The sequence below is a fragment of the Dermacentor andersoni genome, chromosome 11 (genome assembly GCF_023375885.2).
Source record: "Dermacentor andersoni chromosome 11, qqDerAnde1_hic_scaffold, whole genome shotgun sequence".
In the NCBI taxonomy this organism is placed as follows: Eukaryota; Metazoa; Arthropoda; class Arachnida; order Ixodida; family Ixodidae; genus Dermacentor; species Dermacentor andersoni.
Window position 1 is genome coordinate 111,113,690 of NC_092824.1, and position 27,566 is coordinate 111,141,255.

At 43.4% G+C, this 27,566-nt stretch overlaps 1 protein-coding gene across 3 annotated transcripts in view; it reads right to left on the minus strand.

Moving 5' to 3' along the window:
* Klp31E (kinesin-like protein 31E) overlaps nucleotides 1–27,566 on the minus strand; it is a 117,148-nt gene that overhangs the window by 53,338 nt on the left and 36,244 nt on the right. For all 3 annotated transcript variants that reach the window (XM_050186345.3, XM_050186344.3, XM_050186343.3), the window contains exons 2-13: nucleotides 20,505–20,684; nucleotides 18,947–18,989; nucleotides 17,764–17,946; nucleotides 16,349–16,405; nucleotides 16,167–16,256; nucleotides 14,902–15,030; nucleotides 14,186–14,383; nucleotides 6,250–6,365; nucleotides 4,935–5,130; nucleotides 2,248–2,507; nucleotides 1,520–1,747; nucleotides 368–474 (exon numbers count right to left, since the gene is read on the minus strand). In XM_050186345.3, coding sequence (XP_050042302.1) covers nucleotides 368–474; nucleotides 1,520–1,747; nucleotides 2,248–2,507; nucleotides 4,935–5,130; nucleotides 6,250–6,365; nucleotides 14,186–14,383; nucleotides 14,902–15,030; nucleotides 16,167–16,256; nucleotides 16,349–16,405; nucleotides 17,764–17,946; nucleotides 18,947–18,989; nucleotides 20,505–20,684 — 1,787 coding nt within the window. The remainder of the gene's footprint in view (nucleotides 1–367; nucleotides 475–1,519; nucleotides 1,748–2,247; nucleotides 2,508–4,934; nucleotides 5,131–6,249; nucleotides 6,366–14,185; nucleotides 14,384–14,901; nucleotides 15,031–16,166; nucleotides 16,257–16,348; nucleotides 16,406–17,763; nucleotides 17,947–18,946; nucleotides 18,990–20,504; nucleotides 20,685–27,566) is intronic.

Here is a 27,566-nt window from a genome sequence, read left to right on the forward strand (position 1 = left end):
GTCAGAAATGTATGCCTTTATAGAGAAGATCGGGTGAGGACTTGCTTAGGACTTCAGGGCAACTAACACTGTAGGAATGATCAGCTACCACTAAAACTAAAATACCAATTAACTAAATTTATTATTCTCCTTAGCTTAAAACAGTTATGGTAAGCTGTCTGTCTGGCAACATATAATGCACCTTCAGAAAGATGACAGCTGCAGTTAAATGTTATCGTTACTGCCTTGTTCTCCCTAAATATCAGCTACCCCACCCTTTCACTGCGAGGCACTCGTATTCCTAAAAAGCACCTTGTTCATGATGTGCTCTTAGGAGGGACTGAACATCAGTGTCAGAATGGTTGTCCATGGCGCTTTCCAACCTTACCATCTTCCTCTAGTTCCTCGGCTTCGGAGTCTGAGCTCTCATTGTTCCCACTGATCTCTGCAGTGTCCTCATCAGCATCAGACTTCTTCTCACTGTCCTCCTCCTCTCTAGACAAACAAACAAGCAAACAAACCAAACATGTCAAGCGGATCATTCGATACTGTCACAAATAGACGGTGAAGAACTGCCAAAAGTGCTAGTCAAAACTTTATTGGGTGAACTTGTCCCCAGTAAACAAGCAACACCCAAAGCACAATGACAGTGGCAAGCACACTCAATCATTGAAATCCGATCTATGGGTCAAGTGCGCCGGCTATTTATACACGATTCGTCAAACATTCCAGAATAAGCGCCGGTGCTTGCGTACGCTCGAGAAGGTACACCAATATTGATGCCGTGTGCACAATATGATTAGAAAGCTATAGAATCAGCGACATTCCAAGAAATTTTAGCTCCATGTAGATGGTTCTTGTCCAAAGTAGTAATTTTGGAACGGTTATTAGCTGGTGAAAAATAATCAACAAATGAAGCTGAACTATGCACACATGTCAATATTTTGCCGATTCTAAACACAGTTTACATTATGAGAATGCCAAGGTGTTACACTGCTGAGGACTGAACATTACATGGTTTCAATTTCATCTATAGGCCTTTGCTATTTTCCCTTACTCAGTCCTATGAGTACACATATTCCAAGTATAACATACAACAATCTAAATGCAGAAATCTCGCAGATGCATTTGAAACAAAGTGGGTGAGGGAAACAGCGCGAAAGTGTGTTATATGACTTTAGCCTCATGATATTTAAGTAAGAACAATTGACAAGGCATTATGTTCTTTGAAACTGAAAGATTAATGCTTGGTATATATGAAACGTTTGTTGAAGCACGAACACCAAGCAATATTTCACATTCTTTACATCAAGTGGCTTAAACTGTGGCACAGAAACAGTTTCGACAACGGCTTACTGTTGAGCAAAAAGAAAAATGGGAAAGGGAGTTTAGCAGTGAGCTTGCTGAACACAGACTAACTTCGGCAAACAACAAAGGCAGCATTCTGGCATTTGGAAAACTGAGGCGTGAATCGGCCAACCTCATCTATGGTGTTTCAATTCTGCGTCTAATGGCATGTACCAATAGCATGTACACATACTTGCTCGCTTTGGATGACAAATTCTTCGTCTTTCGCTTCAGGTTCTCAACATCACGCTTTGCCTCTGCAAGCACGTCTTCTACACTGGTCTCTTCGACAGTACAGCCTATGTCGTAGATGCCGCTCACAGCAACTGTTGTGTTGCCAGATATGCTGAGGCGAGCCTGGTAGCGCTGAAGCTGCTTTCGTTGTTGGGCACACACCTCTTCAGACTCCATGAGCTTGGTCCTGCACACAAGAGCAACAGCAAATGTGCACTTTTACGCGGCAGCATCCACCAACTAAGATCGTTATGCTTGTCATCTTGCAAGACAATGGGCTGTTAATGAAGTTGTTTTGTTTTGGATCATGGTACACACCAAACACAGACCAAACCCTCTACCATATTAATGAAGTACTAAAGCGCCAAACAGACGACACGAGAAGAGACACGGACGAAGCGCTCGTCCATGTCTCTTCTTGTGTCGTCTCTTTGGCGCTTTAGTACTTCAGTAACATGCACCAACTAGCCCAACAGAAAGTTCTGCTGGAACCGCTACTATATCCTCCATAACCATAGCCTTCTAGCATAAAACTAAAAACAGCCATGTTGAAAGCAGTGTAGCGCATCTTTCACAGTATGTGAACTTTTGGCTGCACTTAACATCAGCCGATTTTCTCTGGCAGCAGCTCAATGGAAACTGTCCGAGTTATCTTATAGCTAAGCAGCCTGCAAGAAGACAGCATACCTGAGCTCTTCAACCTCTTTCAAGTATCCCTGGATAAGGTTCTTGACACTGTCGTCACTGTCAGAATCCCCATGGCCAACGAATGCCCCAGCCGCTTGTTCAGCCAGAAGCTCAGTATTTTTAACAGTGAGCCGCTCAATCGTCTCTTGAAGGGCCTTGATACGTGTGCGGAAATTGTTGTTCTCTGTCTGGAGCATGGTGTTCTCATAGAACATGTCATTCACCTGCTCTGTGCCATCTTCTCCAACCAAACGTTTGCCCTGCAAAGAAAGGAAGCAACAACAAGGTTTATTCATGTACAGTATAATTCTTTTAATGGTTGCAAGGTAACAAGTGATCATCAATGGCCAGCAGGGTGTGCACTGCAGATAACCACCAGATAGTCGAATATAGATAATTAAAGGAGTGAAACTTAAACTTGGAGGAGCTCAACTTGACAGAGCTCAACTTGACATGGTCTTTTTTGTGCTTATGAGGAGGTTTTGGTGGGAATTTAGGATGCAGGCTCCTTTCCCAAGCATATCAACCCTGAAGAAAGCCGAAGGCTAGGCCAGGGTGGATGTGTGCCCATTTGAGAACCAGTGGGTGCCTGGCAGTGGTAGAAATCGAACCTACAACCTCCCACAGTTGAGGCAGCTGGTCTACATCTAAGCCATAGCTTAGAGTGCAACTCTACTGAGTGCAACTCGACGGAGTGCAACTCAATGACGGAGTGCAACTCAATGACGGAGTGCAACTCAATGACGGAGTTCAACTCAATGACTGAGTTCAACTCAATGACTGAGTTCAACTCAATGACTGAGTTCAACTCAATGACGGAGTTCAACTCAATGACGGAGTTCAACTCAATGACGGAGTTCAACTCAACGGAAGCTCACTGAATGGCAAACTTACATGCAGTGCAGCGTTAGGCAGTGCACATGCACTGAAGTAACACGAGCGACTAGTTCCGGAAGTGTGGCTTCACAGCAGCGTGGTGCATACTGCCGTGAAACCAAACCTCGAGGCAAAATTTGCAAATAACATACACACTGATAAATTTGCACCACAAAATAGTATTTGCAACTAAAGATGGGAGCAGCAGCCAGTGCACTGCCGGATCTTAGGTGCTGCCTGTGCGTGAGCACGCTACTGAGAGCATGGTAGGCAGCACACGCTATGTTCGACTTAAGCGTCACAAACGTTTCAACTGCCAGGTGTTTTCATACATTGAAATACACATAATTTTGAAAGGACCACAGCGTCAGTTCAAATAAACATGAAGTTTGCATTAGGTGGGCTCAAATTAAAAAGATTCTACTGTATAACAAAGTAAAATTTTCCTTGCCAGCATGTAATGAATATGTGCTAACAAAAAATACCTGATATAACAAAAGAATTTTCATACAGAATCCAAATTCACTATGGTGAGGTCCAACTGTACTATGTGCTGTGGCACTTAATGTTAAGTAGCAATGTAACAGTATAATGTACAGTGCTCACGGAATGAAACGCGTCAATTTAGGGCTAAGTAATGCGCATACTTTCGCTTCAACCGGCTGCAGTTTGTGTCACATCGACGTAATTCTGGCGCTTACACTTACATCGGAGCCCTCGTCACCTTTGGTGACCAAATTCCTAGCGACATGACATTGTGCTCTCGCGTACTTTGCACATATGTAGGGTTGTACTAAATGCCCCGTGTCCTATTTCAATCCGTGAGCACTGTACATGAATACTGAATACATCCACCCAAATGCTGACAGGATGAACATTTCTGAAACCAGCCCGTAACGAAACAATCTCCAATACTACTGGAGCTAAAATACAAAGTGAACAAAGTCATACAAAGGCAACAGACAATGAAGCCAAGGAAAGCATTTGGATATTAGCTGTGGTTGAAATTGAAATGTAGAAAACAAATAAAGGGAAATGAAAGTGGACAAAAAGATAATGTGTAGCCGGTGGGTGTAGCTGGTGGGCATTGCCAGTTATGCTACTGGCAATGGTTATCAAACCGCCCACCAACTTGGGTATTTATGTTTTACTAGATTTAGCCCCAGGAGTGTTGGCTAGCGCCACTCAGAGCCAAGTTGGGTAGATGTGGAAGATCATTTTTTGCACGATGGCATCATGTAACGCATGACCTTAGGAAAGTGTGGGCTTCAAAGTGAACAAAGTAGAATTGCCATTTACATGCACGTCTTACCAGCCATTAATGAACAGAAAGCCTCACATTACTTACAGCAAATCTTCAGTAAAAGAAAATCGTTTACACAGAATTGCCACTGACACGAAACACTTGTGAATTGGTTGGTTTTGTGAGTGAAATGGCAGAAACACCTGAACCCAGATTTTTATTGCAACACTGCCTTTTCTATGGAGGAAGCCATCCTCAAAAAGTGGCAGCAAGGTCTGAAGAATGAATTTATACATTTTTAATGCATAGCATGTGCAGTTGATGGACTATAAATTTTGTAGATGCTGTGCTAAAGCATCTGGTCACTTTTTGTAAAAACTAGCTGCTATGTTCACTTGATGCATAAAATTGCAGGCAACAGTGTTAAGAAGGTATATTACATAGTACTGTACTCCTGCTCATCTTTCTCAGTAAATGAAACTCTTGTTAATAAAAACATTTCTCCGTTTCATCGAGATTTTACAGATTAAAAGGTAAGCAAGTAACTCTACTGGAAAAGAACTCTCACCTGCTTGTATTCCATCAGCTCCAACTTCAGTTCTTGGATCTCCAGTCTAAGGGCTGTGATGGTCTGGCTTGACTTGTCTTGATTCACAGTAACCCTGTTTTTGATGTTCTTTGCTCGATTGGCATACTTCAGGGTGTTCAATGTCTCCATGAAGTCCCGGTCACATGGCGACACACAGGCGATCATTAGGGTACGACTGAAAAGAAATTGTGCCATGAATGTTACCCGAGGGGAACTGCACATGAATGAACATGCAACAGGAACAGGAATGAAAAATACTGCAGTCGAATGAAAACGCAAAGCGCACATGAAATACAGTAGCATACAGAAGCAATCATTAAGTGTGCTCAAAAAGCAATTCCTATAGAAAGCTTTAGATTTCAACCAAAAATTCTGAAAATTGGCACATAGTCACTTGCTTTCATTTAGAATAGTTGAGATCAGTTTACAGGGTTCGATTTTCTTGGGCGCACACATCTCAATTTGTTCAACAGTCGTAACCACATATTGTTAGGTATGTGTTGCACATCGCCGAACAAACTGTACGCACCTGAGAAACAAAACGTTAGCAGCGTTTGTTGCCATTCAGATTGAAAAAAACATCAAAATGCGGGAACGAATTTTTTTTTTTTTTCGTAGAACATATCAAAGGCTTTAAAATCTGCTTGTTCAAAGGAAATCAAAAATGGCCTTCTTTATTTGATTTTCAAAGTTTTACGTTTTTTGCCCGACAGCTTGTACATGGATGGGACTTCGTATAAGTGAACAGTCAGAGAAGGGACACATCTATATTTCAAGCACATTTCATTGTCGTGGCTCTAATAGCTCGAGACAAGGATGTGAAATTACGAAAAATTTCATTCTGCACAAAATTGTTTTTCAGAAGCATTACCCCTAGCTGACAGAAGTTACTTTAGCATCAAAATGTTGCAATTTTTGCTTAATCTACAAACATAGATGCAATCACAAAACCAGTAGTATGTACATTGGTATGGATGCTCTTTATGTCAAGTCAGTAAATTTGTTGTGTGCACAGGCTGCAAAGGAAGTCTTTTCTCAGATAAACGACACCTATAGCACATGTTCACCTCTATCAAATGTTTTGGTACATATGACATCAAAAAAGTTTGTACCACTGGATATTGTTTGCTATAAGTGGAACAAACACACCTTGTGTTTGGTTAAGTTTTTATACAGTGGCACCATCACTGCTCGGCAAATTTGTGCCTTTGTGGCTTCCTGTGCCAAAACCGCACAAGACATTTCATGCCTGTTGCGAGCATGACAAGCACAAACTAACACACTGTGCACAAACCTGTTTCCTCCTAGCGAATCCTGTAATAACCTCGTAAGCTTGGAGTCTCGGTAGGGGACGTGCAGCACTTTCCTCGATGCATCACCCAAGGCAGAGATGACATTGCCGAGTGCAAGCTGCGAGAGAGGAGCCACATTAAAGGAAGGAAGTAGTCTGGTTGACAACTATCCTCTGGACATCTCTCGAAGGCCAACTGAAACAAAATTTAACTAATAAATGAGTAGCATACGCTACTCAAGCAATCTTGGCAAAGCTTTAGGGCTGGTAATTCCGATTTTCACATCAGCAGCCTTTTAATAGTGCCTAAGCAAACCACACGTCCACCCAGTGGTTAGTAGATAATACGCAAGTCGCAGCATGTTGCCTCCTAAGAGTTTTGTTCAGTGCGCTGCAGGCAGTGGCTAATAATGAAGGTCGTGCCAAGGAGTCATGTATCACTTCCAGAGAACAGTAATGGCAACATTTTTTTTTTCACTTTTGGTACATAAAAATTACTGTTGCAAGTCTTTCACGATGCGTCCACTCATATTTCAAATGGAAAATTTTGCATGGAGGCTGCTCTATATAAACAGCATCTGAAACTAGGCCTTTTAGGTATCAAAAACATTTTGTTGCAGTTGGCCTTCAACTTAAATCCCAAGTTTCTTTTTGCAAGAAGGTGCAGAAAATTTACTTCCGTTTTATTACAGCAAATTATTGCATATGCTATCCTCATTTGATGAAGATATTACATGTACAATTTATCTTCTGTGTTCACCCGAAATATTAAGACATCTGCTCTCAAAGAGACTCTCTCAGCACAGGTGAAAGGGTCGAGCATAACATATTTATCCGAAAATAAGGAGCTTTCTTTTTCGCCACAATCCTTAGGCTCAGTCGCGATGCAGAAAAATGTATGGAATGGGCAAGTACAGCTCATGTATGGCGATACTGGTGCAAAAAGCTAGGACAAGTGAAGCTCAGCGATTAAAATAATTGTGTGCACCAAAGACTAAGTGTCTGTACATGCTTGTAGAGTCAGCGTGGCCTGTAGTGAAGCCTCCATAGATCTTTGTTGATGCCCCCAAACATTCTTGTGATGCGATATAAATAAAGGTTAGAGTTGGGTTCTGTTATTCTTGCACAGAAGGCCAACTGACCTCTTCTGCAAATGCTACACAAGTTGCAAGCTCAGAATTCAACGGATTGGTCTGCAGGCATGTGACAAGTGAAAAGAAGCAAGATGAGCCTGCGGTTGTACAGCATATCTGTTGCAAAACTGAACAGCTACTACGCTAGTTCCCAGCCAAATTAAACGGATAGAGCCCAAGGTGTATTAACTGACTAAATAAAAAATTCATGCTCACTTCAATTTTTCTTTGCATGCACATTTGGCTCAGGACACAACCAAGATCTTGGCATTAGAAGTGGTTGGTTAATGCTAAGAAGAGCATGCTAATTTGAGCCAGGTGGTTATTACTTGGACAAAGAATACAGCCCTTTTGAATGGTGCAAGATGAGAAATAAACATTATGGTTGAATAGTCAGCGCTTATGTCTGTCATCCTGTCCCGTTCAGAAGTGTTGTAGTCTTCTCTCAATACAAACAAAACATTAAATGTTCTTCAGAGTATATATTGCACTGAGTTAGCATGCTTATAGCCATTCAGATAACTACTGTTAGATGTGGCATCATCAAACATGAAAAAACAAAAGTGGCAAGGCTACATAGAAAAATATTAAAGCAGTGTTTCGCAGCAGGCCTGTTCCGCCACGTTCTGCAATAAGCAAACGTAAGAAATAGTGCTAACCTTCAATTGAACAGAGTTTTCTTTCCTCGGCTGTGCAACACTAGCCGAGTGTAAGCAACATTACAGCACCCAAATTTTAATCATGGAGCTGCAAATTACCAAATGCTATGTTTCTACTTGAGCATCTGTTTTGTACATACAGTAGTCCCTCATTATAACGAAGTCAACGAGACGGCGACAAAATTTGTTATGAGCAGTAATCCAGTATATGAGACCACTTAAGAAAAGCTAAAGCAGTCGAGCTTTAATTGCACCACAACTGCAAAGAAGTCGAAATACAATGTATTCAGTGAAGCAAAACTTTATTCATGTGCAAAAAAAGCAGTGAGCTTTGTCCGTTTCAAGTTCTTACCGGGCACACGCAACCCCTGCTCTAATTTGACCGAGCATTGCCTGAGGCAGTGGTTGCTGCCCATGCATTCAACCTTGATTTCACAGCAGATGTAGCTACTCCCACGTCTGGCACCCTAGTTGGCACTTCACATCTCTCTTCATACACTGGCTCTTTGTCCTCATCGGGGCGACCAACAGTGTCAATTAGTACCTCTGCATCTGTGGCTGGGGCGACCACGGGAGCAGCAGCGTCAGCCAATGTGAATGTCTCGAAGTCGACTTCTACCTATTGGCCAGCACTTTTATGAACAGCCTCGTACAGATTGCTGCAAGTCCGGTCATTGTCAGGCTGGTCATTATCAGGGTCGCGGGAGGTGCGGGAAAAGCTGGCATGTGCAAAGCACTTGGCGACCTTCGAAGGTGCGAGGTCTTTCCATGAAAAGTTCAGCAAATGGATCACACCAAGCAAATCAATGTTGTACCGCTTGCTGGCATCATACACTGAGCATGTGCTGCTAAAGAGCCTTGCAGTACAGCTTCCGGGTGGTCACAATGGTGCCCTGATCCATCGGTTGCAGTACTGCAATTGTGTTTGCAGGCAAAAATTTCACAGCGACCACCTTGAGGTTGTCGATCTTCTCGTGGCTCAGACAATTGTCAATTACGAAAAGCACCTGCCGATTCTTTGTGTTGAACCACCTATCCAGAAGGCGCACATAGTCTTCAAAAAGAGCAGCAGTCATCCATGCTAGCTTGGTACTTCTGTAGATGCATTCCTTTTGGAATAGTAACATTGCGCAAGCAAGGCCGCTACTCTGCCTTCAACAAGGGACTCTTGTACCAGCCTCTTGCACTGGCACCAAACAGCACTGCGACATGCTCCTTGCTCTGTTTTCCTCCGGATGAGGATCCACCAGCGGTAGTGAATGTGTGATTCAGTAGCATCTTGTAGAAAAATGCAGCCTCATCTAGGTTGTATATGTCGTCTTCATACCTTTATAAAAAAATTATAAAAATGCGAATTTCGAACTAATCAACCAGGAACTTTGCACTTTTCTTGACGGTTTTTTCGATGGTTTTGAAGAGCGAACGGTACTATCAAACTGGGATTTATTTTTATTTAAGGTTCAAGAATTAACAAATAAATACATACCTACTGGTACAATAATTGTAAACGCTGATGCACCATGGTATAACCGCCATATAAAACGTTTGTCAAATAAGAAAAAACGCACATACCGTTCAGCAATATGATCCCCAGATGACGACCGCTGGGCAGCCTACGAACAAGCTTCCGCCGTATACATAGCAGCCATAAAGAATGCTAAAGATACTTTTCTTAATGACACGTTACCGTCAATGCTCGCATCCGATCCCAAAAAGTTCTGGCGGGTGTTTCATCCCAAAAGTGATAGCGCAATCAGCCTTGTTGATTCTGCAGGGAATGCTATACCTGATGCACAATGTGCCCGTGTGTTAAATGAAGTCTTTGTCAGCAACTTCTCTACAACAACACAAACAATGCTACCTCATGTTAAGCCTTTAGGATTTATAGTAATGTCTCCCATTATAATTGACTACAATGGCGTGGTCGAAGCTATAAAAAATTTAAAAGCATCCTCCTCACCTGGGTACGATTCTATTAATCCTAGGTTTCTTATAAATACAGTCTGTTATTCATCAATTATATTAACAAAAATTTTTCAACAGTCTCTAGAGAACAGTTCCCTCCCCACTGACTGGAAGATAGGGAGGGTGGTTCCGCTTCACAAGTCTGGCAATAAACGCTCGCCTCTAAATTATCGCCCCATTTCACTAACTAGTATTCCGTGTAAAATTTTCGAGCATATTCTATTTTCAAATCTTCTTTCTTTTCTTGAATCGAATTCATTTTTTTCGCCTTCACAACATGGTTTCCGCAAGACATTCTCGTGTGATACTCAACTCGTATGTTTCACTCACCGTCTTCATGCCATCCTCGATCGTTCTTCTTTAGCTGACTGTATATTTTTAGATTTTTCAAAAGCCTTCGATAAAGTATGCCATAATCTCCTTTTATATAAGTTGCAGTTACTAAATTTGGATTCCAAACTGCTTGCATGGCTCGAATGTTTCTTACTAAATCGTTCCCAGTTTGTCTCTACTAATAACACTGACTCTCCTCAGAGTCCCGTTTCCTCAGGAGTACCACAAGGATCGGTGCTTGGCCCTCTCCTCTTTCTAATCTACATTAACGACTTACCTTCCTGCGTCTCTTCCCATATCAACTTGTTTGCAGATGACTGTGTAATATTTCGAGAAATAACTAGTCCTAACGATACTACTATTCTACAGTCTGATCTGATCTACAGTGCATGGAATTAAACACTAAAAAATGCAAAGTCATGCGTGTAACTAGATCTACTAATGCAAATGTTTCATATCATCTTGATAACTTTCCTTTAGAAGTAGTATCGTCATATAGATATCTTGGCGTCACTATATCCTCAAAACTAACCTGGAATGATCACATTGAATCCATAATCGCCAGCGCCAACAAAACACTTGCATATCTTCGCCGGAATTTCTCACGCGCTCCTCAGGCTCTTAAACTTTTACTTTATAAAACACTGATTCGTTCGAAGGTGGAATACGCCGCCTCTGTTTGGGACCCTTTCCATGACAATCTAATCTACTCATTCGAAATGGTTCAAAATAACTCTGCACCTTTTATTATGTCTAATTATGCTCGAACCGCAAGTGTGACTAATATGAAATCGAGCCTTGAACTACCATCACTAGCATCTCGCCGTAAGTTTTATCGCTTGTGTCTTTTTCACCGCATATTTGAGCATCGTTCTCTACACGATGATTTCATCTTTCCTCCCCAGTACGTATCACCACGCTTTGACCACCGACATAAAGTAGCCGTTCCTTTTTGCAGGACTTCTACTTTTCAGTATTCATTTTTTCCCAGGACTTGTGAAGAGTGGAACCACCTACCTACCACTACTGCAGAAATTACAGACCATCAACATTTCAAAAATGCTTTAACAGTAACTAATTAGTTCTTTACATCATGTTATTTCTAGTTTTTTCTCTTGTTTGCTTGTGCTTGCCTGTATCATCTACTCATTTTACATTGTTTTGTAGTTTGGTGATTTGTATTGACTTGATTTGTTAATTAGAGTATTTGTATTTGCATTGGTACACTATATAACTCCATGTATAAGTATCTTTTCACAGAATTTTTTTTTTTTTTTTTTTTTGCCACTCCCCTCTGTAATGATTCGGCCCTGAGGGTACAATAAATGAAATAAATGAAATGAAATGAAATAGAGCTTGGAGCCAATGTTGGCACCATACGTCTACAGTGTCGCAGTTCACAGCTGCGCTTTCATCAACAATAAACTACAAGGTCACGCCATGTCATTTCTGGAACCGCTCAAGTCAGCCATTGCTGCACTTAAAATACTTAAGGCCCATTTGGAAGGCGAGAGCTTTGGCTTTTGCAGTAAGTGCAAGTTCATGTATGGGCGAGATTTGCACTCCTGGCATTCTTCAGCCACTGTAGAAGTGCATCTTCCACTTCAGGGTATTTCAAATCGCGGTTCCTCTTTCTCTTCGCCGAGAAGCTTCCTTGTTTTTGAATCCAGTTGATAAAGTAGACGGCAGTATGCCAAATTCCTCCGCGATGTCAGTTTTTCGCTGGTCGCCTTTTTCCACTTTCCTTATCAGCAGAACTTTCTGCTCCTAAGTCAGACACTTGCGCCCGGAGACTGATGGAGTCATTTATCACTGTAGACCACAAAAGCACACACGAGGCACACGTAATGGAGCACTCCGAATAACACACAATCACATGGCCTGCAGCACAGATCCAAATGCACACACTATCGGCACTAAAGTGACTAAACACAACAGGTGACGCAGAAGGCAGAAGCTTCAAAATGTTGTCAGGGCATCTCACTTTCATCGTCAGTGCGTGCTGGTGATGGCGACGGTTACAATTGTGGGCTTAGCATCGACTTCACATAAGAGGAAGAAAGGCGATCAGAGTTGTGGAGACCAAGTAGCAGTAGAGGGAAGCTTTGAAGGAGCAGTGACGTTGAAACTGGCAGTGAGGAGGCGAGGAGTTGACATGAAGGCGAGTGAGAGGAGTGACTGACGTCCACATGGCTTGCAGACTGGAGAGCGAATGAGGAGGGGAAGGCAATGGCTGCTTTTATAGGGGAAGGGGTGTGGAGGTCACAGAAGACTACGATCACGCTGGAAAGTGCCGTAAGTGCTGTGGCTCGAGTCATAGGTTGTGTTTGTTGTGCTCAAAAAATGATTAGCTGCTCATTGTGGGTACGCAACGCGAACGTGAAAACTGAACGGTGTTGCAATAGGGGCTTTGCATGATCACTGTGCAATTTTTTACCACTGTGTGCAGCTGTGAAGTTTGCAAAATGAGTTTTTCAGTGCACCATTGTCGACGAAACTGTGCTAATTCTATGGTTCGAGTGTCTGTCCATGCACAATCACATCCGCACCATTGACAAATGTCTAGGAAACATTCAATGACCCTACCACACATTTAGACAGTTTGTCTGAAGTCGGATGGCGCCAATTGAGCATGACCAGCTCAAGAAAATCGCACAGGGAAACACCTGCTTGCATTGACCCACCAGGTTGACAGCCTGACTAGCTGCTAGCGACGCTCGGATTTTTCGTGTTTTCGGCAAATTATATGTTGATTTGCACCGTCAGAAGTGCAACGAAGCTAGAGGAGATGTTTTATTGCAATGCAGGCCGATTATACTAAGCGGCAAGCAAATTTCTAGACTGGCTTAACCAAAGTCGTCTTCCTGATTTGTTAACGTAGCTCCCCGCGTCGAACATGGCACTTAAAAGTGGAGGGATTCAGCATGTTTTAGCACCAGAAGTGCTCTTTAGAGCAGTAAAACTTTATTCATCAAGCGCACACTATGGAATGCTATGGTGCAAGTCAGCCCGTGGTCCTTTGGCCACTTCTCTGCATCCAAGAGAACTGTTTTCTGGCATCGCAAAGTGTCAGGGAAACTATTTCCGTGTGGATTCTATCACAAGGGAAATCAGCAATGAGATTACGACCGAGAATAACGGTTTGGGCGCGCTGCACCATGAAATTTGACAGCTTCCGTTCGCTTCGCAGTAAACAGCTGGGAGCACTCGGCACCCACTTGGTACCCATTACTAGGCGGTCATCGGTCGTGGGTTTGGTACTTTTGTGGCCTGTTCTGTGCCTGCATGCGACTAATTCGTCGGCGGTATTAATTTGACATTGCATGCACAACGGCGGCGATGCCTCCGCTCGCCACTTTGCTCCAAGTGGACCAAGCTTTTCGTGCACTTCAAGTAATGCAGCTTAAAATGATTGCGAGCAATAAAAAACAGCGCTAGATGACAGGACGAGTGAAGGGACACAGACATCAGCGCTGTTGTCTGTTTAGCACTGTTTAGCGCCGTTTTTTATTGCTCGTAATCATGAACCAACCAGCCCAAATGCGTACTCTTCTGCAGCTTAAAATGCATGCGTTTGGGTCAGGACAGGAAAAAATTTCGAATAAAGCGATATTTCGAGTAAAGCGATTTCATTATAACGAGGCATTATAACTAGCACTAAAGTTAGATCCACTTCTCTGTATAACAATTGCTTACTAAAGCAAACGGTGTCCGAATGAGCAATAATTTCTAATCAGCAGCACACTTTTTCAGAAAGTGGATTAGGCAACTGAATGGATGCTTTATTCTATAGCAAGAGAAAGGACACAAAGACATAAGAAAATGGACCGATCAGACAATGCAACTTACAAGGCCACAGTTTATGGAGATCCCTTCCTTAGCCCTGTCCCCAGTGGCACCGGTACGTTTTAGTCGTTCTGAGCCAGCCAGATCTACAAAGTGGAATTTCGCTGTGAGGGTTTCGAATTCGTTGATTGATGAACCTTCCCCATTGACCTTAGCAAGGGCATTGTCCTCCTCCTCGTCCTCTGCATCACCATCTTCTACCTGTGGAAGAATAGACGTCTATTTAGATTAGCAGAAAAGTTCAAATGGTTCTGCAACATACATGGAAGTACATACATACACTGCAAGTACACTAACCCCATTTACTCAGAAATGCACCTTTACTTGAAGGCACAGCTTGACTTGTCAAGTATGGGTAGAGACTGCACCTGACATCAACATGCCCAACATGCTCATTGCACTGGGCTTGACGGAGTCAAGTCGTGGCTTCAAGTTAAGGTGCGTATCTAAATACAAGGGTACAATAGGAATTTTTTCCTGAAAGGAAAAGTGAGGTAATAGTAATGAAAGCACAGACAAAATAAATGAAATAAGGCCGAAAGTCAATAAGCTCATTTGACAATACGCCTAAATATGCAAGCATAAATACTGTGAATGCGAACCAATGCTCTTCTTTCCCTCTCACATTCAGTACTCAATGTACCCAACCACAACTGTCCTTTTATGGGAGCCTGCATTACAAGCACACTGTCAGGTAGCCATCAACAAGATGCACTCACATTTAATTGAACCACCCTCTGCTGCTTTATGTGCAGGGTGAAGATGGCATGTGACCGAGACGACTGTACATTCATCTGGGTGCTGGCTGTTGTCCGAGAGAGAGCCCCCGATTCAAGGCACTTCATAACCTGCACACAACAAAGCATTTGTATAGCCACATTTTACAGATGAATGAACAACTCAGAAGGGCCCTGATTCTTCTGAAGAATTGTATGGAATGTGTCTGGCATTTCACACAATCCTTTTCCAGCAACAGTTCTTTCAGTCTTGTATGAGAGCAGTTTCACAGGCAATGAAACGTTGCCACTGCCATGCCTCTACGGCCTTTTGCAGCAAGCTGTGTGGCCCTGTGGTCAGTATCGAATTGCCAAAGAACAGACAACAACGCAGCTGGCATTAGAGCCCCAAAGCTGTCGCATGGCCAGGTCACTGGTGAACATAACAATTTTTATATTTCACTAAAGCTAGACAGAAGTGCACTCATTGCAAGCTTCTTTTATATATGTGCAACAGTATAAATGGACACTAAATCAAATATATTAAAGGTTCTGGGGTTTTACGCGCCAAAACCACGATATTATGAGGCATACTGTAGAGGGGGACCTTAGATTAATTTTGACCACCCTGGGGTTCTTTAACAAGCACCCAATTCACGGTATACAGGAGTATACATTTTGCCCACAACAAAATACGGCCACCGCGGCCTGGATTTTTTTATCCTGCGACCTTGAGATTCACAGCACAACACCAAATTCTCTTTCCCACCACAGCGGATCTAAAGAAAAAAGCAAGGTTAGAAGATTAGGATTCTTTAATTATGGATTTGCAATTCACAGCAAGAGCAGAGCTTTTGCAAGAGAGAAAACAGCAAGAATGAAAAATCAGTTTGGTGCCATCTGTTGTGGACTATGGTACTTATGTGATGTCAGCACTGGCTGATTCACAAAGAGCGGCAGAGGGAGGTCACATGGACATTATGTCAATTCACCCATTTCGGCGCAGGTGGCTCAAATTTAGCAGCAGCAGTGGGACCTTAGGTGTAAGCTGTCTATGCAACAATATCGTATACTGGCAGACAGAAAACAATGACGGACTTCTGGACTAATAATCTATCGATCCACTTCGACTTAATATTTTCCTTTTGGTGCCCTTTTAGAAAACATGTTTCGAGATCCTATGTTTGAAATGAAATGCCACAAAAGCAGCAAACACCAAACATACACCTAGTAGTGACACAAGGTAGAGAACAACAAGAATTGCTCACCTGTTCTGCATTCTGTACAGCCTTCACCGTCACACCAACTGTGTAGATCTCTCCCTTTGAGTCTTCGTGAATCTTTACGGAATTCCTACCCTGATGGAGCAGTAATGATAAATAAGTGAAACAATTAGATCTTCAACACAACGTGCTTGAATTTATGGATACTACACTAAAGTGTCACTTACCGGATCGTGCGTGCCTTTGCCAGGGCCCAAGAGGTCAAAGATCTCCTCATTGTAAAGCTACAAAAACAAAGATGCCCAAGAAAAAGCAATGCAGATTTAACATGCTCATAAGTAAGCAAGCCAGCCTAGCTATTAAAAGAAGCACGTTTCTGCTTGACAGCAACTATGATGACAAAGCTGACAAGAAAGACTAAATTGTGAGGTTTTAAAGGGGCCCTGAACCACTTGTACTGAAGTCAAGAAATGGATATGAAGTTAAAATAGGCTATTTCAGGAATACTGGGCCGCAAAAATAACTCTGCAGAAGCAGAGTTATTGGCAATCAAACAACCCCTTCACGGTGCTTCCACTCCTATAATGCCTTGCACTTGGAAGGCTACAACGGAGCAAGACGTGCCCACAATGCTTTGCCTACTGAACATTAGCATGCAGTTCAAATTTGACTAATACTTCAGATTTTGGTGCCTACAATGTGTCAAACCTAAGCTGGATGCGGTTGTCCTCAGCGAGCCACAGTGTGCTCAGCCCGCAGACTCGTTGCGGCACCCCGTGGCAGCTGCTGTATCTATGCCATGTAGCAGACCACAGGTACATGTAACTGTAGTGTGTTGGCACAGTGTTTGCTTTGTGCACAACAGGGCTTGTGTGCGTGCTCATGCTCCTATGCTCCAGTCCGGCACAGGCAAGCATGCGTGTAGTCAGACCTTAAGTTTCACGTGGTTCGAGGCTAGTTGAACATTCAGAATTAGTCAAAATTGCAGAGACTCGATGGCTACGCCACCGATAAACAAGGTGGCCAAAGTTTAATTCCAACATGGGCAGCCACTGCCGAGCGTGAGCAGACAATAGTCAACTTCTTCAGGAAGTACGTAATTATTACTAAAGTTTGAAAGCACATTTATGCTTACTTCAGCCCGTTTATGAAACCTCGTCAATAAATATACACAGTAACAGTAGGAAGAAGCGCACTGGTCCAAACGCTCTTCTTGATTGATGTCGGCTATTGGCCAATGGCAGCTGGATATGGGGATCTGCTATATTGAAAAGTGAAAAGCAGGCTTCTGTTGAAAAGAGATCATATGAAATAAAGGAGACTTTGTGCTGTGCTTGTGAGCTCCATGTGCTGCACACGATTGTAAAACTTGGCTGAGATATGCACAGCAGCATATGCTATACCTGAGGGTTTTTAATGTGCACGTAACTCTAAGTACAGGAGCACTTATGCATTTCATTCTCATCAAAATGTGGCTGCCGCCGGTAAGATCGAAACCGCATCCTCGAACTCAGCAGTGTGATGCCACAGCAACCGAGATACCATGGTGGGTGCACTTATTGCTGTTCGAACAGCCACAAATTTCTACGGGCTAGTTGGCTGTATTCTACTGCAACTGCCCGTTATGAATAAAAATGCTCACCTCCATAAACTGCACATTGACCTTGAAGTCTGGAGGAGGGTTTCCTTGGTCTCGTGCTTCTTGCTGGCGAGCAGTGATGCCATCGAAGAGGTGTTGCACGGCTCGTGGTATAATTCCCTGCTCGTGAGGATTTACGTGCAGGTCATAACCAGTGCCCATTGTGTAAGTCTTGCCAGATCCAGTCTGCATAAGGAGATCCAGCAATGACAGTCCATGATGTGGCAAAGCAACCATTCATGCTATTACATAAAAGAGGACAGCACTGATGGAGGCCAAAGGGGGTGTTATGTCTGAAAGCTCTTTGTCTATGACACTCTAGGACTCCCCTTAATTTTTTAAAGGCATATGACATTCAAATGATGCTTCCGAGTTTTGTCATTAAACACAATGGCCCAAGCTTGACCACATGACGAGCTACACAATACTGTTGCCCCAAATTGCACCTGCCACTGACGAAACTTTACCTCAGGGCCCAAGAGAATTTGTGGAATCATAGTTTATCTGTTGCAATCGATATGCATGCAATTCAAATTGTGCCCCCTTGCTGGATGTTTATGGCAGTATTGTATATAAATAGGATATATTCACCCATTTGTTGCAATTTCTGTATAGACCCACCCGCATAGGCGGCAAAATGCTATGTTTTTGTTGAGTAAAGCCAGTGATGATTGTTGAAGTACAAGTTCCCCTGGCTTTTGGAACATCTTTTTCACCTACAGCCAACAAAAAATTTTCTTGCCAGTTTTAGTTTTGAGTTAGGAGTTTTACAGCAAAGCTGTTAAGGGATACCTTCCCCACTTTATGTCTGTGTGTAGGAAGAAATCCCGAAGATAGTGCAATGCCAGGCCGACCTGTAGCGGAGGTTACACAGGTGTTAAGCACTCCCCATATGTGGGCCGATCCCAAAGATAATGCAATGCTGGGCCGACCCACAGCAGAGGTGCAGTTTGCCATCAAGGGGCCCACATACACAGCTTCGCTGGTCATCCTTCACAGAGTGGAAGGGTGCTGACATTTCCAGATGCTGAGTTCTCCCAACAGCTACACTGCCACATGTACACAGTCTCAGTGCAAAGGCCACAAAGTTATGGGTCTAAAAAAATTATGTGTGAAATTATGTGTGAGACTGGAAAAATAGGGTGCAAAGGGAAAAAAACAAGACGTGGGAAACAGAATTGGTTACCTGGCCGTAGGCAAGTACTGTGGCATTGTATCCTTCGAAGCACCTGAAAGGTAATGGGTAAAAGAAGACTCGTGAAGCACAGAGGTAAGGAACACTTTGCAAGTTTTGTTACATCATTCAGGACAACTTAACAAGGCACACTTCGTAGCAAATAATTCAAAACCTTGATTGCTTGGTCCACATCTGCAAAACCTGTCAACCAAATTTTAATTTTAATTTTCAAATTCAAGTGAATACATGATTACCACACAGCTGAATCCACATAAATATGAATATGTTATTATAACCAAACCCATTTATACTGAATCCAATAAAAACACCTCTAATTTCAATGCAGCATGCAATTTGATATTTAACACAATTTGACTAATGGAATTCATTTACAAAATACAACTTCCTTGAATTCTGCCATATTTTATATTAAAAAGAAATTGACTACCAGGATGGTGCCGATTAGCTGTTACCTGAGAATTCTTAGGTCACAGCAAGAAAGTTACTTGAAGACTGCCACGAAAGACCAACTGGTGCAATGTGTGCCAGCATAAAAACTCGCATGCCCCATGATGACTGATAGATATGCATCTTTTTGTAATTTGTATTGAAGGGGTAATTATGGGGTGAGGATAGCGCACATTAACCCCGTGCAGGAGAACTAACTTGTGGAGCCATCTAAAACTCTGTGGTTTAAATCCACTGGGTGCAGGTAAACGTGTCTGCCCAAGCTTCAAGATTCCTTGCCACTTTGTTAATGACTGGCTTCAGGATTTTACTGTCCCATGGCTCCTATGCAAGTTTGAACCTACTACCTCTATTCACTACTAGTACCTCTACTGCCAGTGAAGATGAATTGGAAATCACATAGGCATACACTGAAAGCTACAGATGGACATGGTAAAGCATGGATAAGCAGTATGTGAAATGCATAGGTACTACTGCTTGATCAGCACATGAAAGCAAATAGCCTTTGTTTAATTATTTAAGTGCACCAGTCACTCACTGCAACTGGGAAAGTTTTTACAGAAAAGTGAAGTGCTGCAATTGCGAGCCATTAACACAAGAACTTTGTAACCATAACAAGGAATACAAGTTACTAGTTAATTTGTATATGCATAAGATAGCAGTACGTAAAAATGGTCATTTCATGAACATGCTCACAAAATTGAGAAACATCTTAAACAGCCCAAAATGGGGTACATATTAGGAATAAATGAAACCTGTAGCTGCATAATTTTCAAAGTTTTTGTGCATATTGCAATGTAACTCCTAAACGGACTCAACGATCAGCCATTATACTAGCAGGTTCAGCTGTAGTGCCCAACCTTATTGGGCACATGCAAGGAGGAGCACGGTATGCTCGCTATAGCAATACTTCTACTGCTAAATACAGTTTATCAAGGCATGGAAATGCTTGTACACTGCAAAACAGGGGCCTTGACATAGACTATATAATCTTAAGCAGCAGGAGCTATCACAAAGCCATTATAAAAAGTGTAGAGCTTTGCTTACACATTGCAAGCCCCTTACAGTGCTCTAAAAGATGCACTAGAAACTATCTCACCCATCAATAAGTTGGCGGACACAAGAGTTGTACACTGTCTCTTGCTCCGAGGGGCAGTCAAAGACGTGGTCAAAGGTGAACGCCTTTTCTTTGCCCACCCAGATTTGAGGCTCGCCGGCGGTGACACTGGTGCAGGCATGACACATGTCTATCACTTCCCGGGAGATCAATGGTCGCACCCTGGAAAGACAAGAGGAAGCACTCATCAGCCCTAACTTTTACAAAAGTCGCAACGAAACTGGCAAGCAAAAGATCTCTGAACATATGCAGGCGTAAATTTGAGAGCACACTACAGGGTGCCATATCAGAAAACATCCTTGTCTTACAATGGATTGCTACATAACAAACAGCAGAAATTGATGTTTTTACAGCGAGTTGAAACAAGTACTGCTGTGAAAGCTGAACTGCTTTTGTCACAGGAACTAACATTTATGATATGTGGCCTCAACACGATCTTGGGTGCAAGAAAGAAACCACAAAAGCTGTAAAAGCTGAACCAGCCAAGAGTTTGTAAAGTTGTTTGCAGCAGATTCTGTGAGAATCCACGCAGTTACCTTACTGTAGATCTCGCTTAAGTCAACAGGATTTTAGCTATACATATTAAACATAAGATGTGAAGACAGGACAACAGCTCATTTCGGCTTTATCCCCAACAAACCTCTACCACAAGTTTGCACATGAGCATGCCAGAACGAATTATGTTCTATGCAAGATTCCCGGTGTGCCCATGTTGACAACCTAATGATTAGAGGTTACACCACTGGACATGTAATGTGAGTTAGCCCAATACTTTGTGAATCATACTGCAATGCCCTTTGTGCATGTGATTGTTCATTAACCCTCTAAAGTCCAACATAATTTTTGCTAAGCCAAGTTGGACAACTTGAAATACTCACTTAAGATTAGAGAACATGACACATTGCATATAGGAGTGCTTTTGAGTGAATTTCATGAGAGTTTCATAGAAATACAAGTGAATTTCACTTGTATATTTCAGCAAACCAATCACCACTTATTATAGTAACCGAGTCTTAATGCAAATAACATTTCCTTGTTTTTTTTGTACAAATGTCTTCTCCACGGTCAGAAATAATGGCGAACACATTCCAATTTTCCTAGGTGTGGAACTGTTAGGGCATCACCGGGTTAAGGTGAACCATGGATTGTGTAAGCCCACTATGTCGATTTGACAGATGCTGCTCGCGAAGTACACGCAATTCAAATCTGCAAGCACCAGAGTACAAGGCTGCAAGGATCCTCCAGTCCCATTCTCTGCAACGAGTACTTCTACGTAACGTTCCTGACGCCCGGTTTCTCGAAACCCCTTCAGACGCGCCCGTGCGTCAAGACAACTGCCACGTCAAGTGCAAGGCAAAGCAGGACAGCAGCTGGGAGCGCGTCCATCTCAAGCCACGAAGTGGACGCCTCCCCCGCAAGAAGCCAGCAGGAAAGTCGAAGAGCAAACAAGGCTGATGCCGCAGGTGCGGGGATTACGCGCCGCAGAACCCCGCCCTCGCTCAGCTCGCAGAACAAGCAAGCTCGATCGAAGAAATGAAGACGAGAAAAGAAGCCGACATGGGAGTGGGGCGCGCCGGGCTAGGCTAGGCGCCGAACGTGCCTGACCCGAGCCTTTGAGGTCCGCGTGGCCACGGATCGAGGAACTTCACGGAACGAGCTTGCATATAACGAAATGCGTGCGCCAGAAGCGTGCGCGCGGTTTCTCACGATCGCAAGATTCGCGGTCCCGACGCTGCCGATGCGAGCGGAGAGATCGGCAAGCGATCAGAATTAGACGCGAGGAGCAAGGAGGGGGGGGGGGGCATGCGAGCTTCAAACAAGCAAGTACGCACCAGTGTACGCGCGCGCGAGTACTCGATTCGCGTGCGATCATGACGCGCACGATTAGCCGCGCCCAACGGTTCGCGAATGCATAAGCGATCGGAAAGCCGTTTAAAGGTACACTAAAGGGCGACGCTAAACCAGATAACGTATTCCTACAAGACCGCTTCATCTTTATGAGGCGGGAGAAGGTTGATTACTTGCCGAAATAGTAAAAGCCAGTTTCCTTTCTTGAATTTGGCGCCAACTTGAACTCCCTTGACAACGCATTCATTCGAGCGGCCGTGGTTGGCATACGTACTAGTACTTCGAAAAAAACTACGGACTTTAACGGCTCCGTGAAAATCCGTGACGTCACGAGAATTTAAGCGCGGGAACGGCAAAGTTTGTTCCTGCGTATCTCCTCACTTACCAAAGATCCGTGCATGGTAAAACTAATTTATTCGTATTTCAAGAGTGTAATTACGAATCTAGGTTAGCTTTATATTCCTATTTACAGCGTCCCTGCTAATGAAAAAAAAAAAAAGAAACATTCTTCCAACCTTAGATATGTATAAATTGCATTCTACGGTTTATAAGGTACCCAATGTTACGGTTTGCCGTGAGTAACGGTTTCACAATAGCACTTTCTGTAACCGTCAGGGGCGTCACGATGATTGTATAATAAAATAAATGCGGTGACAAGAGTTCTATATAAAACGCAAATGCAGCACACGACTTTTCAGGTCAAGGCTCTAAGCCTAATCGGAGCGGGCTTCAAATTAAGTCAACTGCGACGCCTCTAATCAAGCCGGTTGTTCTGGGGGCGTTTTCGCGTTTAATTTCCAGAAAGCTTTCGGGGCACAACGCTAGGAATAAAGCTGTACGCATCGGCGAACAGCTAGCAGAGGTGCGACGCCAAGAGTAGAATCCACCGAGCTGGGAACTGAAGGGACGCGGTTTTACGGCGAAATGGACATAAATCGCGCAAAATTATATGCGCCAGAAAGAATTAATGGAAGCAACAAAAAAGAAAGGTGCCCGGGGCAGAACGCATCAGCATTCAGCCGCGACTAGACTGCGTAACATCCACGACGCGGGCCTTCGTTTGTCTCCGCAATACCGTGCAGCACACGTGAAGCTGCGGGCAGAGCGCGCCTAAGGAACCGCCGAGGAGAACGCAGAACAGATTCGAATTTCTCCTAAGAAAGAATTCTGGTGACTTTTTGTAGAGAGCATAGTTTTTTAAAGGTCAATGCTGTTTGTTCGTAAATCGAAAAAAAAAAATCGGCAAATCGAAGTTACTACGTTGTCGCCTCTAATACCACAATAAAGAGAAGTATTGCAACTTCGACTGCATTTACTGGGATGGTAAAGATAACTCTGAATAATTACTTCGCTCACAGGCGAGTTTTTTTAACTGAATGCACTCAATTTGTCGACGTCAGCTAGACGCTCTCACAGATGCCATATCTGTTCAGGGAGCTGATTTACAGATTTGCTAGAAGATGGCGCTTCACGTTTTCATGATTTATTTATTTATAAATTGTCAAATTACTTGCTGAAACTGCTGAATAAGCATATGCTCCTGAACGGACACGGAATGACACGTACAGGTTGGTTCAGTGGTTGCCAGCATTTCGCATGTATTTAAATTTGAGGGCACCGAGTTACAGCGTCCTCAAAATAATAAAAAATCTAATACGTTTTTACTATTATGGAAGCACAAGCTGAACAGCTTAGTAAGCGTTCGTCGAATATCTTGCTAGGTTGCTAGCAACTTAAGTAAACTAGAAGGCTAATACAACTAGGGGGGAAGCACTCGATCTCTCCTCGCAAATAACGTAACGTCATCAAGGGTTCCTACGCATTTTTGGAAATTATGCGAACTATTACATAAAAATCGTGAAAGGCGTGACTGCCGTGAGGGTAAAAAGTTGCGTTCAAACCGAAGGTCATGAGATTATGAAGGCACCAGAAACATGCGACAGGGGCCTGATTGCGCAGATTGAACAGAGCTTGGTACATAGTAAAGCCCCTGCACGTGTATGGAGGGGCTTTAGTACATAGTTGCGATGTATTCTGACCACCCCGATCATACGAGGATTGACCAGAATGCTTGTAACAAGGCAGTTTGTGAGCGTCACAAGCAGCTTGTGGCGTTAATATTTCCAATGGCCGATACGATATTTCCGCCGATACGCATTGAAAACACTGCAGAAAAGAACGCTTAGTGCACTGGCGTACTGGATTGTCCGATTGCGTTACGCTCCGTCTGGCTTCCACGTATGCTGCACAGTTTTACGGGGGACTACACGAAAGCTGGCTCGCTCAAGAGCAGGAAGGATGTTACTTCAGAGGGCGCGGATTTAATGGAACCGCCGACGAAGGAAGACTGCATACGAATCAACGACGTTCCTGCTTTTAGTTTTTTTTATTACACTTTCTTTATAGTTGTGCACTTAAGGCACCCTGCTTCAGTAGGCGCTGCTTGGCTGTGCGGGTTCCCACGAACGAAACACGGTTGTGTGACGAGGTCTATGGCGGGGCTAGATTGGTGTAATCCGAGCTAATATAAGCCAGTTGGCTCACACTAAGTCACACATCAGCGCGACAAAGGGCACAGCGACCGGACGACAACCACAGTGACGTTACACCGCTTCCGTCGTCGTTTCCACTGATTCCTTAATAGATATAAACTGGACGAAACACGAAAAACAATGCACGAACGAGAGGGACAAGACGGCCGTTAAACCGGCCAATTGGCTCCTTCCAGCTTTCCGTTCTGCGAGCGGTGCTGCTGGAGACGGGACTTTCCGTTGCCGAGCCGCTCGTCAGTATTCTTTTGATTACGCAATTTAACGGAGCTCTGATACACTTTCCTAACTATTCGGAGAATTGTCTCACTATAAAAGGAGATATAGTGGTGGTGGCAGAAAAGGATGTTCCACATCTGCCGCCAATGTTTGTTAGTGGTGGCGCTGGCTAATACTACCAGGGTTAGTTCTGGTAGTAAAAAACAAATACCCAAGAAAGTAGATGAGAAAAGGCGCCGCTGTAGCTCAATTGGTAGAGCATCGCACGCGTAATGCGAAGATGTGGAATCGTTCCCCACCTGCGGCAAGTTTTCTTTTTCATCCACTTTCATTTTAATTAATTGATCTGTTCTCTCATTGAATTAGTAAGTATATGTAATTTCCACTATGTTTTCCTTGGTGTCATTGTTGGCTTTTTATGATATGATTAATAAAAAGCGGGTCCCTCGGTTAACTCCCGTTCTTCTCGTTTATTGAAGGACGTCTCATGAATCTCATGCTGCAATTTTCTTTTTCGAATCCTTCAACTTGAAAATTTTTGTGCATGCCCGCCTTTTCGTGTGGACCAGCCCATGACTAGAATTGCGCTATCTGCAACAGGCAATCTAACAAAAAAAAAAAAAAATGTTTGAAAGTGTTCGCTGAAACACCCGGTATATAACGGTACCCACATCGAACTACAACGAGGTCGACCTCGAATTTGTAAGTCTCGTCGCCCGACAACGGAACGTCGTACACACGAACTCTGGCTCGTTGCGTAATGACCGACCCGCGGATGCTTCTTGGTGCAGATTTTCGGCTTATCCAAGCTTACTACAATGTGCCTGGTTGGTTGTTCACATCTCGTTCCGTGTGTAAATGTGTACAGACAAATATAGCATGCGCCAACACCTGCCCTATCTCCAGCCTCATAGAAACGCCGAACACAACAATTAAGATGTCGCCGTTTCACCGTCGCGGACGGTGAATACTTCCCACTCTACGTCGACTGCATGCGAAGCTCGCAGTCAGCCAAGGCGAAGTTCACGGGAGGCCCTCATAGGGCTATCGACCAATATGGCGCGCCCACTCGCACACAGTTCATATATAGGGTGTATCCCACGTAACTTGAACCAAACATTAAAAATATGCAGATGCCACGTAACTGGAAAGCACCAAGGTAATGTTTGCCGTCGCTTGAAGATACTCGGTTATTTTTTTTCATTCGGCCTAATGATAGCATTAGCCTTAATCAACTTCTTAAATATTGTAATTAGATGAAAAGTGTCAATGAGAAAATTGTAGAGCAACATGAAAGAACTCGCAAGACAGCTTTCTGTTGCTCGATACGCGCTACACAAAGGCGTGTTTTCCGAGCACGAACGAAGCCCGCAAATAAACGCAAAGTGCCTCGAGCGGCCAGTCGCGGGGCAATTTTGCGTGCATTTGCGGGCTACTTTCACGCTCGGAAAAACACTTATGTAACATGTATCGAGCAACAGACAGCTCTATCGGGAGTTTTTCATGTCGCTCTACAATGATCTCATCGACAATTTTAATCTAATTACAATATTTGAGAAGTTGATTAATTATTTGGGACTGATTATTTAATTAGGCGGAATGAAAAAAAAAGATATGAGAATCTCCAGCGAAGGCAAACAGCATTACCTTGGTTCTGTCAAGCTACGTGGAATTTGCATATATTGATGTTTGGCTGAAGTTACGTGGGAGACACCCTGTATATATTCAGGCGCTGAAACATAGTATTCCGCATTGAAACAGGTCAAATAATAAAAACGCGGTGCAAGATCTGACTATAATACCACCTACAGTGTGGGTCTCCAGCCTTTCACAGCTTAGTTAACGTTAACTGGGGCCAGTGTGTCGGAACGGAACCAAAACGAAAACACAGGAAAACAAACAAACAAAAAACGTTAATTTCAGCCGGTACGAAAACGTAAACGACACGTTATTTTGTTTCGGAGTGAAACATTTTTTACTGGTCGTTGGTTCTAAGGGAACAACGGGAACCCGAAACAACCGAAGTTAGGCAACACCAGCCTTATCTCTTATCTTAGGGTTCCGCATTAGCGCGTATCTCAGGCATTATCTCAGGCAGATCGGCATTATAGCAATACCCGGGGCCTGCGCGCTGAAGAGCTTATAGTTTCGTTTTCTGCGGGTACAACGTTTTGTTACCGAAGTTTGATCGTTCACTTAAGTTCGTTTTATCAGAACGGCGGTCTCGCATTTCGGCGAGTACACACGATGACATACTGCTTCCGAGATCTTGTAAGTGCCTTCAATCGTGGCACTGAGCATGATCGCAGGTCATAATTCACTCATTGAGAAATATAAATACTGCGTTTTTAACGCGACAGCGTTAAGGAGCTCGTGTCGCAGAAAAGCCGGTGTCGTCGGCGTCGGTGTCGGCGTCAGCGGCGTTGGC